The sequence below is a fragment of the Garra rufa genome, chromosome 1 (genome assembly GCF_049309525.1).
Source record: "Garra rufa chromosome 1, GarRuf1.0, whole genome shotgun sequence".
Taxonomy (NCBI): Eukaryota; Metazoa; Chordata; class Actinopteri; order Cypriniformes; family Cyprinidae; genus Garra; species Garra rufa.
In genome coordinates, this window is record NC_133361.1 from 97841468 (window position 1) to 97859730 (window position 18263).

An 18263-nucleotide genomic window follows, 5' to 3' on the forward strand; every position below is an offset into this window, starting at 1 on the left:
TGTTTGGCAGCTGTAGCTGCCAATGGTTTGACTGTTTTGTTTTTTACAGTGTAAAACCCTTATTTGACAGATTTTACCTAGATCATTACAATGAAAGCACTAAATGTTCTACAGAGAAACACTGTTATTTTACAAATTATTACAATAAAAAACCTTCAATAAAGTTTCAAAGCATGCTTAAAGTGGAGAATTAACAGTTTTATTTAAAAGACAAACTACAAAGTCTGTACAAATGCCATTTAAAAAGTACATTTTACATTTTTAGCTTTTTTTTTTAAAAAAATACAGCCCAATTACATTTATTAGTGCTGTCGAAGAACATAGAACAGTTTTATCAGAATGTTTAATTAAATATATATTCAACTTAAGACAACTTCACTTCCAGAGAAAATATTTCCTGATAATTTACTCACCCCCATGTAATCCAAGATGTTCTTTCTTCAAGTAAAAAAAAAAAAAGTTTTTGAGGAAAACATTCCAGGATTTTTCTCCATATAGTGGACTACAATGAGAGCCAATGAGTTGAAGGCTCAAATTTCAGTTTCAATACAGCTTTCAAAGGGCTTAACAAGTTTCCAGTGACCCTTATTCCTTGGCTGGGATCATGTAGAGTCCTTTGAAGCTGCATTTTTGGACCTTCAACCTGTTGGCTCCCATCGAAATATGGAGAAAAATCCAGGAATGTTTTTCTCAAAAACCTTTTTGACAGAAAAAAGAAAGACATTTTTCTTAAAAATGCTTTTTGATTTAGGAATCATTAGATTTTTTTTTTTTTTTTTTTAATTGGAAACAACAATAATACTAAGTAAGAAAAGCATTTTTAGGTGCATTAATTTATTGCACATATTTTCATCATGCAGACACTGTCAAAGTGACAAAAACAGCATGTCCTTTCATACATAAGATTGGTATTTATTATAGGATTATTTTGATTAGCCATATCCACATGCATATTTATTTGACCGGTGTCATTTTTAAATGGTAGTCTGAGCACATTAGTACAAACACTGTATTCAGAGCGGTAAAGAAAGTATGCCTTGCTCTAATGCTCTTTCAGAGAATTTTAGTGTCATTACCTACTGAGCACAAACCCATTGAATATGAAGCTGATTACTGTATGGAATGGAAAGATGGCAGTTGAAAAGGTAGTTCAATATATATATATATATATATATATATATATTTATATATATATATATATATATGTAGTGTATATATAACCACCACCACAGCTGTTAAATTTACTAGGTTATCTTTTTTTTTCCCTATAAACGCACAAATGCAACTTTAATTTTTTTTCATGTTGGATTTTAATATTCTTTAATATTCTTCCAATACTTCCATCTCCTCTTCATCTGTTTTTCATCATTTTGCGAGCCTTCATGCTGTTGGCTGAGTAGGAGTCAAATGTTCATTTCATTACTCTGATTAAGAAACGTAACCGTTTGGATTAGAAAACATTTCATTATGTGACAGAGCATTAGACTATGTGGAAAAAGCTGCTGCAAAGTGAAATTAGACACAGAATTATATTTTTATATGACATATTTTAATGTCAAATATTTGTAAAATCATGTAGCCTACACTCATGAACCCTTTATGCTTAAAGCTTTACCTGGTTGAATTATGTTTACTTACATGTTTAGCTGTTTTATTGTTCTTCTTATTTATTTATTTTTTTATTATTTATTTTTTTTGCCTGTGGGATACCATGAAAATTAATAGTTCAGTAACTTACCATTCTGCCAGTTTTTACCTTTGAAATTCTAATTATTAATAAACCTACTCAGAGTGGATTGAACTAACTCCGTTCAGCTGTTCAGAAACCAAAAACTCAAGAGTTTCCCATCTCAGGGTAAGTGAATTCAGAGTTCAAGTTTAAACTCAGAGGTGGTTGAACCTCCTTATTGAAACAGGCCCCTGTAGTAAACTTAGAAGAGAAGATCGGGAGACTCTTGATTGAGATGTTACTGTGCGTCGCTGCAGTCCTCCTGACTGACTAAACACTCAACTGTAGTTTTAGACAGATTTCAGGATCGTCATTAGAAGATAAAATATGCAAAGGATGTAAGCAGTTACAGGAATTTGCCCAGATTTTCAGCGACTCTAATCCAATCAGCAGAACTATAGACTCATTATCACAGAGATCAGGGAAAGTCTCACCTTCAGCCTCTGCATTCATATTTAACTCAGATATTGATCAGAAACAAAGACACCAATTAAAGAAATCAGGCAGAAACATCAACAGCCAATAAAGACAAAAGATGACACTTACCATGATTTCACATTCATGTACACACACTCCTACAACTAAATATATTTATTTAAAAAAATGCCATTTATCTTTCTGCTGAGTTTCTAATGCTCTTTCCTGAATGTATTTTGCATTAATTATTCTTTAGACACATCTGTTTTAATTAACTATCAGCCAAATTCTGTGGTTTCTTTAACCTAAGGTACTAGAACAGTTTGTGTTTGGTATTTTCTAAGTACTTCTGGAAAATTTCAGTCAGGTCTTAATCAAGATTTAATAAACATGTGCAAATAATCTAAATATCTTTCATTCATCTTTTTCATAAATAGTAATGAAGTACTACTTACAGTTGACTAAGTTTGGGTATAAATAAAGGCGTATACATTTGCCTTTATGTATAAAGAATCTTGAAGAATTAGGTTTATATAATCAATATTTGTACTTTCAAATAAGAAATATTTACTTTTAACACAGGTACATTAAGCAATTTGTTAAGGCAAATTTATGATTGGATATTTACTATTTATAATCATTTCATTATCATTGTCATATTTCACAACTCTACGGAGCGGGAAACGAGGAGACGAGGAAACGCATGAGTGCACTTAAAACAGTCTTTATCAGGCAAACTAAAACACAACTCAGGAGAACAAGAGGAAGACATTCACTTGAAGGACGTAAGACATCAGAGGAGAAAACCACAAACAGATCACTCTTAACCCTCATGTGGTGTTCATGTCATTTTTGACTGGAGAAGATTTTCTTTTTCCTGAAAATACTAGTTAATGTAATCACATTGAACTGAAACTTAGTGACTTTGTTCACAGAGACTATAACAACTTGTCCACATATTTATTTATTTTTTTTTTACTTTTTTTTGTGTTGTTTTTTCACCTTGTTACACCTATGGTGTTCCCGGTCAAAAATGACAGGCCTACACAAAATAGCGTATAAATCCCTCGTTATGCTATATGATCCCCCAAAATTGGATTCAATCCTTTTATCAACTTGTTTTCTTTTAATTAGGACTGGTTTTGTATTCAATTTTCAAACGGTTTAATTGTAGGAGTCATTTATCCGAGCTTATGCACCTCAGTTTTTGAGTGAAAAAAGCATTATTTGTTAATAATTTTGGCAACATTGAGAAAAATATGAAAATAATTTGCACTGTTGATCACACAAGTCTACTTTAATGTTTAACCAGGGAATTTCTTTTGAAATGCTTTTATTTTGTACAAAATAACACAGAGTCACACTTGTGGTGTTCCCGGTCAAAAATGACCAGCCTACACAAAATAGCTTATAAATCACTTGTTATGCTATATTATCACCAAAAATTTGATTCAATCTTTTTATCAACTTGTTTTCTTTCAATTAGGACAATTAGGACTGGTTTTGTATTTCATTTTCAAATTGTTTAATTGTAGGAGTCATTTATCCGAGCTCCTGGTCATTGAAAGTGAATGTTTATCATGTTCACATATGTATATGTGTGCTTGCAGACATAGAGCCATTGGACATGTGCATGCATGTTTGCCACACACACACACAAACTATTTTCTGAAAGAAACATTCTTTTTCACAGTGATAAATTTTTTTTAATCTAATATCCATTCATCAATCTGACATTGCCACATTCGAACACACTCTCACACACCTAAACTCACACTCACGCACAAACTGGCTGTGACTGCAGTGACCCTGCTTCAAAAGAATCTCTCTTTCATGTTCTTGTTTCATCACACCTTCCAGACAAAATATTATGACATTTTGTTTTGGAACTGTGATGTTCTCACACAGAACCAGACGATATTTACAAATATGTAATAGCACAGGCATATAAATGCCTGACAGCACCTTGCTTGTCATTCATTTGTGGCAGCACAATGGCAAAGCAGCTCTCTGCACATGATGTTATTCATCAGATTTTTGATTCAGAAACTAGTGAGGAGGCGGAAATGCAGGATGCATCTCGCAGTGAAGATGTTTTAGAAGAAGATGTTTCAGAAGAGGAAGGCACCACTGAATCGGCTACGGAGCTTGAAGAAACTGATGAGGAGTAGTCTTCTGGTGATGAGGGCCCAGCTGAGGATACCGTTTCATTTTGGTCAAAAGATGGAAATTTGTACTGGTGTTCGTCCCCACCTATGAGGCACGGCAAGTTTTCTGCTGAAAATGTCATGAAGAAGACGCCAGGGCTAACAAGATATGCCATATGCCGAATTGATTACATAAAATCATGCTTTAGCTTGTTTGTGACGGAGCCAATTGAAAACATAGTCATATCCATGACTAATTTGGAGGGGAGAAGAGTCTTCAAAGATAACTGGAAGATGGTTGATTCAACAGACATCCAGGCATATATGGGTCTCTTGATTCTGGCTGGGGTCTACAGATCCCGAAATGAATCCGACAGTTTATGGGAGGCAGACACAGGTCGGGCAATTTTCCGAGCCATAATGTCACAACAGACATTTCACATGTTGTCACGGGTGATCCGATTTGACAACAGAGAGACAAGACCTCAACGCCATCAAAACGACAAGCTTGCTCCAATTCGAGAGCTCTGGGACAAGACGGGTGGAGAGGCTGCCACTCATCTACAATCCAGGTCCAGTAGTCTCCGTAGATGAGCGCTTAGTTGCTTTCAGAGGAAGATGTGGATTCAAGCAGTATATCCCCAACAAACCTGCCAAATACGGGAAAAAGCTCTGGACAGCGTGTGACTCTAAAAGCAGCTACGCATGGAATATGCAGGTCTATACAGGGAAACCGTCAAGTGGTGTTCCAGAAAAGAACCAGGGCCAGAGAGTTGTTCTTGATATGACAGAAGGTCTGCAAGGACATACAGTAGTATGCGATAATTTTTTCACTTCCTATAATCTCGGCAAAGAGCTACTGAAAAAAAAAACACCATGGTGGGGACAATCAGAAGTAACAAGACGGAGCTTCCTCCTGCACTAGTGACCAACATAAAAGGGATCTTTTTTCCACCAAGTTCGCCTTCACCGACACACATGCACTTGTGTCATACTGCCCGAAGAAGAGGAAAAATGTCCTATTGATGTCAACTCTCCACAAAGATGCTCTTGTGAGTACCAGGGAGGACAAGAAACCAGAAGCCATCCTGTACTACAACGAAAACAAAGGGGGAGTTGATAACCTTGATAAGGTATGTTATTTTTTAAATTTTTGTTTATTGCCTAATTGTTTTATAATGTAATATTACAATTCTCTAATATGGTAATATAATTATTGTGTTGTGGGTGTGTGCGTGTGTGTGTGCGTGCGTGCGTGCGTGCGTGCGTGTGTGTGTGTGTGTGTGTGTTTTAAGGTTACTGGCACATACTCCTGCAAGAGAAAAACGCTACGATGGCCCATGGTGTTGTTTTTTAACATCCTCGATGTGTCAGCGTACAATGCGTTTGTAGCATGGATGGAGGTGAATCCAGGGTGGAAAGAGGGGAAAACCTTTAAGAGGAGGCTGTTCCTAGAAGAGCTGGGGAAATCCATGGTGACCCCCCTGATACAGAGGCGCCAACACATACCCCGAGCACTGCCCTCTGCTACATTGGTGAGAGACATACAAACACCAGAACCGACAGCAGCACCAGGTCCTTCAACTGTCACAGGCAGAGGAAAGAAAAGGAAGAGATGCACTTTGTGTGCCCCAAAATATGTGCAAACAGGCACTGTCTGTTTCAAATGCAGAGCGCACATTTGCAAGGCACATAGATTATGCTGTTGTCAGTCATGTGCATAAGTGGCACAAAATGACCAATTGCAAGTTACCTTAAAAATGCTTTTGTTAGTCATTTGCATGAGTTTACACAGAGACCCGGTGTTTGTCATTTTGGTTAGTTCATAATTTGGAAAACTGAAAGAAGTGTTTGATTTGTGTTCTTTCTTGTATGTCACAATGGTTAGATTTGTCAAGGAACAGCACAAGTGTTACTGTGCACCCCTTTTCTCAAAATAAAAGCATTGCAAAATATAAGTGCTGTGTTTTGTGATCTTCTACATTAACTTTTTAATGGCCGGTCATTTTTGGGCAGGAACACCACAAGTGTGACACTGTGCCATTTTATACAAAATAAAATCATTTCAGTTAAACATTAAAGTAGACTAGTGTGATCAACAGTGCAGTTTTTTTAAATATTTTTCTCAATATTGCCAAAATTATTAACAAATAATGCTTTTTTCACTCAAAAATTGAGGTGCATAAGCTCGGATAAATGACTGCTACAATTGAACTGTTTGAAAATTAAATATAAAACCAGTCCTAATTGAAAGAAAACAAGTTGATACAAAGATTGAATCCAAGATTGGGTGAAAATGTGGTTAAATGAGTGATTTATTAGCTATTTTTTATAGGCCTGTCATTTTTGACCGGGAACACCACAAGTGTGACTATGTGCCATTTTTTACAAAATAAAAGTTTTTCAAAACAAACTTCCTGGTGAACCATTAAAGTAGACTAGTGTGATCAACAGAACCAATATTTTTTCATATTTTTTTAATATTTCCAAAATTATCCAAAAATAATTATTTTTTTACTTAAAAAATGAGATGCCTACTCTCAGATAAATGAGGCCCACAATTAATTAGATGCAAATAGAAATATAAAACCAGTCTTAATTGACAGAAAACAAGTTGACAAAAAGATTGAATCCAAGATTGGGGGGAAATGTGGTTAAATGATTGATTTATAAGCTATTTTTCATGGGCCTGTCATTTTTGACCGGGAACACCATAGGTGTAATAGGATTTTGAACACCACATGAGGGTTAAATACTCAACTAAACGAAAGGAAAGACAAGACATATCTGAAATCAATGGAAACAGGAACAGGAAAACCAAATATGTGCATTAGAGAACATCAGGAAAAACAAGGACAAGGAGCTCATGGAAACAAAAACAAACACAAGGACAGTCCATAGGTGTGAAAATCATTACAGTTAAAGACACAATTAAATTGGTTGAATTGAAATTATTGCCTAGGAAATTCAGCAAAAGGGTAAATGTTCAATTGTAAATGAATTACTTTTGCTTTTGGTGTGTGTGAATACAAATATGTGATGCTCTCGATGTTTCTGCCTCTTTAATTGTTGTGAATGTTAATGCTAATGAACACTTGAGTAGTGTGTGAATGTCTTTCCCTGATCTATGTGATCATCAGTGCTATAGTTAGAGAATAGTATAGAACTGATCACATCCCTTGAATACTGTGTTTAAGCTTGTGATCTGAGAGCTTTGTCTTCATCTGAACGGCCTCCTGAAACCTGAATAAAACTCCAGTGATTGAGTGTTTTAGTCAGTCTGGATGACCGCAGCGACACACAGGACCAGCTCAAACAAGAGTCTCCTGATCTTCATTTTCCTGCAGGTGCATTAAAGGTATTTTGCTTTCAAAACATTTAACTTCACTAAAATCATAACACTATAATACAACATGGCATTTTTTTTTCCTGAAGATGTACTTTTAGTTAAAGTTTCTAATAAACTGTTTATTGTGTCTTGTATTTATTACCTAAACTTTTCGCTTTTAATAAAAGAAGATATTGAGTGAACTGAATATGTTGGCATATTTTTGGCAAGGTATATCAACATAAAACAAAGTGTTATAAATGTAAATTAAAAAAGGAGAATAATATTAATAGATTTACAATGTTAGTAACTTTAGAAAAGCATCATCATATGGGTACGAAATTAGATTCTATAATCAACATTTCTATTATGTGTTTGTGATTCTAGAGAGCAGTGCACCAATGGGACTTTTATTTTGCTCTGGTGATGTGACGTCATAAATATGCGCTGAGATCCTCGTCTGTTGTGATTCACCTGAAGAAAGGTTTGTGCTTTTAAAGTTTTTAAACCAATGGATATTGTTGCATCAATTAAAGCGTTTTACAAGCTATGTTAAATAAATCATCCTTATTAAATATGATGTTGTAATGCTTTAGTGTTACTGAAGACGTTAGCCTTTAGTAACAGAGAATGTGCGTCTCATTTCTCTCTCTCTATCATGAATCACACGTGTGATGAAAAGAAGTGATGAGAGAAACTGAGAATCCGAATCATTTGAATCAAATCATTTGTGAAATGATTCAGTGATTCGACTCAGCGGCACGCGGACTACAAACGACAACAACAAACACAAACGAGTGAATCACAACCGAGAATGTTCTCATGAAAGAGTAATATATTAGATATGATAATTAATCGAATACCAAATGTAAATTAAAAATAGCCTACCTAAATTTGAACCTTGTGTAATTTGTATATATTTGATCAATTTTATATAATAGTCTATTGAGTCTCTGACTGTCTTACTAGTGCACTGACTACTGAACTAGAAGCTGATTGAGACACAGATAGAGATTTAGTTTGCTTTGATTTTTCTTTCTATTAATTATTCTCATCTTAAACAGGACAAAGTGTTCAAACACAGAAAAACTCCTGGAGAATCAACAGAGATTCGTTTGACACACTATTATGGCGTTTATTAAAGAGGAGAGTGAAGAAACATTTAGAGTCAAACATGAAGAAACTGAAGAACAAACAAAGATGGAGTTTATTAAAGAGGAGAGTGAAGAAACATTAAGAGTCAAACATGAAGATACTGAGGAACAAACAGGTTGGTTTTAATTGGTTGGCTTTTTTCATTTTTTTTTTTTCTGTAAAATTAAATCTGATATTTGCTTCTAATTTTAAAACAATTGATTTCTAGCACTTTGGTAAATATGCAAAAGTCTCTAAGAAAATAATTTTGCACAAAGCAAACCTTGAAATGTGAGTAATCGTATTTAGCTACTGCACGCTGTCTACAAACAGTGCTCTCAATATAAAGCAAGTCTGACAATAAAAAAAGCCAAAACAAAAACACAAACAAGTTACATTTAGTTGTAATTATGTGAGGTGTAAGATTGTAATCTATTAGTTGTTCACTTCTGTTTCTTGTATATATAAAAATATAAAAAAGGAGGGAAAATAGGAAAAAGGGAAAGAAGAATGAGCAATATATAAAATAAATAAAGAGAAAGAAATTACAAATATAATTCAAATAATAGCAGTATAATAAAGTAAATAAATGAATTAAAAAAAATTGTTGACCACAAATGACATTAGGCTACCATAATTTAGCAGTGAAAACTTACTGGATCCACACCAGCAGCGTACATATGATTGAATGCCCACAGAGTGCTGCTTTAGCAAATCATGCTGCTGTTCATTGTGTCTTTAAAGTAGATTTGTAGCACTTAATATCATGAAGATCAAATGTTAGCTGTGTCTCATTTAGAAGGATGCGCCCCCCGGAGGTCGCATTCGAAGGCTGCATACGTCATCGAGGTTGTCTCATTTCAGAAAACCCAGTAGGACACTTCAAATGCGACCTTCGAATGCAAAGAATGAGGTGTATCCTTTGCTACTACAGATATCCCACAATTCTTTGCATCGCCTTATACTACAGGGCCATTAAACGCTTGAATCTGATTGGCTGACGAACGTTCTAGAGGTGTGCATTATATTCAGGGAAACGCACGGCGAACGTAGTTCCAGGCAGCTTTAGACCGCAGTGCATGTCTATATCACTTCGCCATACGATTTCAGTTATTTCAAAGGTCCTTACAGCCCAAAACAGCAAAATAACTAAAACCCACAATGACACTGGCCAAACTAATAAATACAGTAAACATCTGGATAAAAACGACAGATTATTTCCATGTTTTTTTTCCACAATATATTACGTTTTATTATGTACGGAAAGCACAACTATCACCTCACAGACGCACACACATAACGTTACAGTTTGCACTCGCGTTAGCATTCGCGCTAATGTTGTTAGCACTGCTCTGACGATTAACAACTCAAAAACGACATGGCAGCTCTCACACACGAGGTAACAATGGCGTTGTCTTGAAGAAAATTAACTTAAAGTTGAACTGTTAGTAGAGACGATGCTGCCAGTCACCCTTGAGAGACACAGACGTGAGAGAGGTAAAGTCATACACTTAGTTTCTCTCCCTCACTCTTTCCGTCTGTCTGCTTGTCTTTCGGTCTGTCTAAACTTCATTATTAACGGCATTATTTTAACGGCTCAAGCGTCGTTACTAGTTCTAAAATGACGTTTTGGAACTAGCAACGAAGCTGTTGAATGAGCTGCGTAAGAAATGAATCCTTCTCACAATAGGGTTTTAAGGATAAAAACGGGACAAATGTCTTGAAATATATCACTTGATCGATGTCTTGAGCTGTGGTAACTGTAGTATAAGCGGAATAATTGACTTCGGGGCGTAGAATTCTGCGAAAATAATGCATTATTTTCTAAGAATTCTACGGCCCGTCGTCAATTATTCCTTACGTAAACAACTGTCGTTAGTTTGAAAAATGCCGCCACCGGCAGATGTATACACAAGCAAAGATGTGGTGTTTATCATTTAAATCGGTAAAAACAGATCAACTTTGTTCTTATTATCCTCCTATTTTTTTCTCTAACATATATGCTGCAGCTCTTAAAACACTGAATAAAATAAAACAAGTAAAAGCTTTCCCCCCCCAAATTCTTTACAAATTTAAAAATAACTTTCCTTCATTTAAGTAGTGTGAGAGTGCAACGATGCTCCAAATTTGTTTGCATATCAACGAGATAAATCCTGTTTAATTTTCCACCTGTCCTTTTTTTTTTCCTTCCGTCCTACGAAGGCCGTCTCGTTTTTGTTAAAGGTTAAGGGCACTTCGTATACACATCCTACAGAGCAGGGGTCACCAACCTTTTTGAAACTGAGAGCTACTTCATGGGTACTGAGTCATACGAAGGGCTACCAGTTTGATACGCTCTTCTGAAATAACAAATTTGCTCAGTTTGCCTTTAGTTATACATGATTAATAATACTCATCTATGTGAAGACACTAATCACGTAAATGATTTCTCACAATTATTAGCAACAATGACAATAAAGGAGGGAAACAGATATCAATATTCAGCAATTTAATATCAGTAATTGTTATTTTTAGATGATCACTTACATCATTTCATAGGAAAAATGTCCCATTTTCACTAGCCACTGACAAACCCTTTTAACAAATCATGAACTGTTGTTTCAAAAAGTTATCAATTATGTAATGTTAGAAAAATCAACTTACATATTTTTAAATAAATCTTGTCACATTTTGAATTAATGACCAAATCTGTGGCATTTTTAAAACACTTTTAAATTGAACACAATTCTTCAATGTTTTAAAAGGGGAAAATGTCCCATTTTCACTAGCCACTGACAAACCCTTTTAACAAAATGTGTAGCTCTAAACGAGGCTTCGGTTGCTTTTTGTGACTTTTTCGCCGGCCTCGTGAAAAAAGACTGTTGCTTACCCAAAGCTGCCTTTAGCTCACGGGCCTTTTCTGTCCGTAGTGCACTTCCTGGTGGGTAGTTAGCTAGGGTGACCATATTCTGAGAATCCAAAAAGAGGACCCCCCCCCCCCCCAAGGCGCTTTTAGAAATCACACATTTATTTAAATTCTCTTTCTGTTTGAACTAAATCTTATATCAAAACCGTATTGCCCTGTAAAAAATATAATCTCTCTTAGTCTTTTCTTTATACAGGCCTAATACAAACATAAATAAATAATACATAAAATGCTTAAATACGAATTGCCTTGTAAAACATTTTTTTTTTCAATTTGTCTGTGAAACTACATGCGTTTCAGCATGTTAGTGACACACAGCTCTTGCAGCGCAGTTCCTCTTTGTATTGTTTTGACAGTTGGGTCTTTCACGTCATCAGACAGGTACCCAGGGCTGGACTGGGGTTAAAATTCGGCCCTGGACAAATTCAGCCCATCCGGCCCACAAGTTCCACATGAAAGTTTTCTTGGGTTTCCTGGTGAAAAACCCCCCAGCTAAAACCAGCCTGTGCTGGTTGGGTGGTTTTAGCTGGTCAGCAGGCTGGTTTTAGAAGGGTTTTGACCACTATGACAGCTTGGCCAGGCTGGTCTTAGCTGGTCAGGCTCGGAAACCACCAACTAAAAGACCAGCTAAAACCAGCTACTACCAGCCTAAACTGGCCAACCAACCAAGGCTGGTTTAAGCTGTTTATTTCAGCAGGGTTATAGGGTCTTTAATTGGAGTACATGAATGAATAAAACAGGATTAAAACAAATAATGATAAATACTGCTGAATTCAAATGCAACAAACTTAATTACATTTTTGTCACAGAGAAATGCATGCAGTACAGCATTGATTTTGAGCTAGAATGCAGGAAATTTGTTGCTAATAAATTATGTAATAAAAAAACATTAATTAATAAAAATCATCATCCTCCTGTCGTTCCAAAACTGTATGGCTTACTTTCTTCTGTGGAACACAAAAGATATTTTGTATAATGTAACCAAACATATTTGGTTACCCTTGATTTCTACTCTATAGACAAAAAAGTTTTGAATTTCTCAAAGTATCTTCCTTTGTTACACAGAAGAAAAAAGTTCATACAGGATTGAAATTATTGAAATTACACGATGTTGAGTAAATGATGACAATTTTTATTTTTGGGTAAACTGTCCCTTTAAGAACTTTATTATGTATAGTAAACACCTAATTTATAAAAGACCCATATTTAATTCTTTAATCAGGCTCTTATTGAATTAACATTTTACTCCAATTAAAATGAATTACAACTAAAAATTAAAAGAAATTATTGATTAGAATATTAGTAGTAAGACGGTGGTCACGAGAAAACATTAGTTATATGGTTTTTAAAATTAAATAGTAATTATTAACTATGAAATTTGTAATAATTAATAATTAATTTACGGGCGACTCATGTGGTCCTTGAGGACCTTCATTACCCGCGGGCACCGTGTTGGTGACCCCTGCTACAGAGGATGCATTCTCCGGGGGATTTCGAACTCCGGAGGTCGAATCCTTCTAAATGAAACACAGCCGTTGACAGACTGTACATCGAGATCAATTTAAGAAACTCTTTGATACAGAAACATGCTGTGAGTTATAAAAATATGAGCAAGAATCCTGTTTTCTCTGAATATCCAAATTATTTCAAATGTTGATTTTCTAAGTTAAACAAAAAGGTAATATTAAGTGCAGATTTCACATTTTCAAATGTATCCTACCTTGTAGACACAACATTGTCTCCAAGAGCTTTCAAATTTTCAATGCTATTTTCATTTAGTCTGCATGTAATGCCTGATAAAGCTACCAGTCTCGAATGGAGCATTGTTCTCTTGATTTGAGAGCTAAGGACTCTTCTCTGTGAGCTCTGTGCGCAGTCATATCGGGTTTTAAAAGTTTTTTTTCCCCTCCCTGTTAGGCTGCTCCTGTCTTTGAGCTTTACTCTAGAGCAGGGAAGACGAACTCTGGTCCTGGAGAGCCAACGTCCTGAAGATTTCAGCTCCAACCTTAATTAAAACTCACCTGCCTGTAGCTTTTCTGGTATTATATTACGTTATAGTCCATTAAAATGTAGGCTGTTTTCTATTACTTCAGTTTTAATTTAGTGCCTTAAAGACTCATTTTAGATTTGTAGTGTTTTAATATATATCTTAAAACAACATCATTAAATCTTGGGCACAAAACATTAAATACAGTTGTCTGTAGTCTATGATTTTTATTAATTTTTTTTATTATTTGAGTTTCCTATTTACTTTTATGTTTAAAGTAGTGGTGGGCCGTTATTGACGTTAACGTGCTGCGTTAACGTGAGACTCTTATCGGGCGATAAAAAAAAAATATCGCCGTTAATCTATTGTCAAAGTTGGGTTGGGAGCTTGGTCTTTACTACGCAAACTATGATGACTTTCACCTTGATAGTTTAATGCTGATGTATACCAAAGACTATAGAATACCCATACCCCACATGGTCGGGCGTTTATGTCTCCTCCAAAACACAGACGGGATTGCGTCCTCCATTCATAAAAAACGAATCTACTAGCGCCAAATGCCACGTAAATTCATTGATTTTTGGATTCATAAATCAAATGTTGGTCTGTCCCTTAATTCAAATCGCGATATGGACTAGTGTCTGTGAAAACTGAAATGCAAAAAGACCGTTTTAATATGAATCCGGTATGTTCCGTTTGCCTAGCTGTATGTATGAATGGTGGAGACGCGTTTTTACTACACGCATACTGAAACACACGTGACGCTCCTAGTAATTTTTGGAATTTGCATCTCACAAGAACAGATAAACTCACTCTCCAAAACTGCTGTGTCTGTCACTTTTACCGTTTCATTTGATAAAACTAGCATCATATCATACTGTACACACAGAAACTTCACAGCAACCTGTCAAAATAAAAGTATGCTGTATATAGATGTATATTTTTATCACATTGTACAACAATAATACTGTTTTTTTTATTACAGTAAGGGCTAAGTTTAGGGTTGGTTAGGTGTAGACGTTAAAAAAACAATCTAATAGGTAGTAAAAATTATTTCCTTGTTAGTTTGTTAGTAAACACAGGTACATCTTATTGAACATAATTTATTTTCATCAACAAATTGATATAGAACAGCTTTATTGAGCAGTTTGTGATGCAGTTTGGAAACGGGAGATGAGCCCCTGGTCTAATGCACCACCTGGCTTGAGAAACCCATTCTCAAAGACTTAGTTTTAGTCATTATTTGGGTAGCACACATATTCTGAATACCTTAGGCAGAATTCAAATTAGCCATTTTAATCTAGATTAATTCCAAGATTAGAGTGAGATTAATTTAGATTAAAAAAATTAATCTATACCCACCACTAGTTTAAAGTGATAATTAAATTAAAAAATTGTGTTGGAGAGACTCAGTGGTAAGTAATATCAATGCGTTCCATTTGGTCAGTTCTAGAGTGGTTCCCAACCATGTTCCTGGAGGCCCCCAACACTGCACATTTTGCATCTCTCCTTTGTCTGACCATTTGTCACCCATTTTAGGTCTTGGTGCAGGGGTGCCCAACCCTGTTCCTAAAGATTTACCATCCTTCAAAGTTTAGCTCTGAGCCAGATCAAACACAACTGAGCCAGTTAATTCATTACTTAATTAGAGAAACATGAAAAACATGCAGTGTTGGGGGGGGGGGGGACGTGTTTGGGATTTTTGTGATTGGCTAACATCACTGCCCCTTAATAAAACCTAAGAAAGAATTATTGCGTGATGAATTGTTCATCTGATGGTTGAGTGGGGAGTTTGTCCATTTTCCTTACCTTTCTTATATTTGTTGCATTTGATCCCATAGAAGACACAAATAATGGTACATCATAATTGAGATCAGTCTATATCTAGGTTTCCTAAACTATTATTAGATTGAATAAATTGCATAGCAGCCAGCTTAAACCAGCCTACTATGAGATCTGGCATACATGCATTACATACAGTATGTTTTGGTGTTAACCGCTTTGTGTCATTAAACTGGGGTTAACATTTAATTCTTTGTTTTCCCACCTTAGGCCCAACAGCACTGAAAGAGGAGAGAGAAGTACTGAATGAAACTGAAGAGAAGGATCAGTCTGAGAATCTTCATAATATCATAACTGGAGAAAAATCATTTTGTTCCTTAGAGTCAGAAAATACTTCTACACAAAAAAGAACTAGGAGTTTTTTCACTTGCTTACAGTGTGGAAAGAGTTTCAATGAACAAGGAGAATTTAAAGTCCACAAGAAAATTCACACTGGAGAGAGGCGTTTCATCTGCCATCAGTGTGGAAAGAGTTTCAGTCACAAAGGAACCCTTAAAGGGCACATGAGAATTCACACAGGAGAGAAGCCTTTCATCTGCCAACAGTGTGGAAAAAGTTTCAGTGAAAATAAAAACCTGAAAAGGCACATGAGAATTCACACAGAAGAGAAGTGTTTCATCTGCAAACGGTGTGGAAGAAGTTTCAGTAATCCTGGAAACTTTAGAGTCCACCTGAGAGTTCACCCTGGGGAGAGGCCTTACGCCTGCAATCAGTGTGGAAAGAGTTTCCGCATAAAGTTAAAACTTACAAACCACATGAAAGTTCACACTGGAAAGAAACCCTTCATCTGCCATCTGTGTGGGAAATGTTTCAATCGAGAACAAACCCTTTATGCCCACAGGCGAATTCACATGTTGGAAAACCTTTTTACCTGCCAACAATGTGGAAAGAGTTTCTCTAGTAGAAGATACCTTAACATTCACATGAGAGTTCACACTGGAGAAAAGCCTTACACATGCAACCAGTGTGGAAAGAGTTTCATTCAGAGAGGACACCTTGACAAGCACATGAAGATCCACAATAGAGAGAAGTCTAACCGATCCCCTCAGTCTGGAAAGAGTTTTGATCATAGTGGAAAACTTGACGTCCACCAGAAAATTTACATTATAGATAACCTTTTGACCTGCCAACAGTGTGGAAAGAGTTTCACTCATAAAGGAAATCTTAACAGGCACATGAGAATTCACACTGGAGAGAAGCCTTACACATGCAAACAGTGTGGAAAGAGTTTCAGCCAATCAGGACACCTTGACCAGCACATAAAGATCCACTATAGAGAGAAGGCTGACAGATCTCCTCAGTGTGGAAAGAGTTTCAGCCAATCAGGACACCTTGACCAGCACATAAAGATCCACTATAGAGAGAAGGCTGACAGATCTCCTCAGTGTGGAAAGAGTTTCAGCCAATCAGGACACCTTGACCAGCACATAAAGATCCACTATAGAGAGAAGGCTGACAGATCTCCTCAGTGTGGAAAGAGTTTGAACCAAAATGTATAAAACAGTTCCGGTCCTTGATTCTGATTGGTTGACCGACATCTGAAGCTGTTGTAAATTACCGACATTCTTGTTGCATATTTGTTGCTCATAAAAAAACAAGGTAGGGTCCAGACCAATTAGACAAAGTTGTTCATTAGATTTACCAAATAATCAATTTTTCATTTGATTAATAAATGATCACAGACCCCCTTCACCCAATCCACAACATGATGTCTACAAATGGTCTTACTATGGCATCCAGGACTCCTCTGCCAGACTAGATAATCTTTACGACTCAAAAGTATGTACTTTCCCCAACTAATACTCTAAAAAGGACACATACTGCCATAGAAACTGACTTCTTTCATTAATTCTTAAAAAAAAAAAAAAACTTTCTGTGAATGAACGCACAAATTCTCAGATCATTGTGTATATTATTGCTGTTCATTTATTTTGTCTTTTGTATTGTAAAATGTTTTTATGCATGTGTTATGATCACTATGTAGTATAACATCACAAATAAGATGTTTGGTCTCATTGAATTTGTTGATGATTTAAAAGGTGTATGTTATCTTTTGATACCTATGCAACATATTAGTGTTTTAAGAATCTTTAGTAGTTTTTGCATGAACAACCAATCCCAGTACATATGCAAATACCATGCTTACAGACAAAGAGTTGTAAACTTTCCTTCCAAAAGCAAAAGTCACCATTGGCTTTCTAGCCTGGCCTCTCAATTACCTTTATCTCCTAACTGTGACCCCCATAAGAGAAAAGGGCTTCACCCAGTGACTCGCCTCGGTTCTCCTGGCTTTTCTCAGCTCTTTTAGTCTCGTATCTCATCACCTTGCCATCTTCTGGTTGATAAGCCTCAGAGTCGATGCTCCTGCGCCTGGGATGCCTTAAACTCCTAGGAAGATGAGGAAAATGAGCTAGAACTCTCCAGAACCCTAAGCCTGTGCCAGGCCCTGCAGCTATGTGTTTTCATTCCCCAAAGATCACAGGATTTCAGCTGGGTCTCTATCTCTCATCATTCTTCTTCACTTTCCACCTTGACAGAAACTCCAAATCACCACAGAGTGAGGACACCTTTGGAACTCATCGCTCTTCAAACCCAGAAAAACGTGATTCCAAGTCCAAAACCATAAAACCATCAAGACTTTCATCTCAGACTACATCCAAACACTCGTCAACGACCAAGGCAATGTAATTATTGTACATTTAACAAAAAAATAAAAAAAATAGTAATTGAGGTTTAGTTTAATTTGTAAACCCTGTTGTAAAATGGCAATGATG

General features: G+C 36.1%; 1 protein-coding gene across 1 annotated transcript in view; it reads left to right on the top strand.

The window, feature by feature from the left end:
• The window catches only part of LOC141322809 (uncharacterized), a 73815-nt gene extending 55983 nt beyond the window's left edge, over positions 1-17832 (top strand). The window contains exons 2-3 of the mRNA XM_073833445.1: positions 15700-16968; positions 17738-17832. Coding sequence (XP_073689546.1) covers positions 15700-16968; positions 17738-17832 — 1364 coding nt within the window. The remainder of the gene's footprint in view (positions 1-15699; positions 16969-17737) is intronic.
• Positions 17833-18263: the final 431 nt, after the last annotated feature.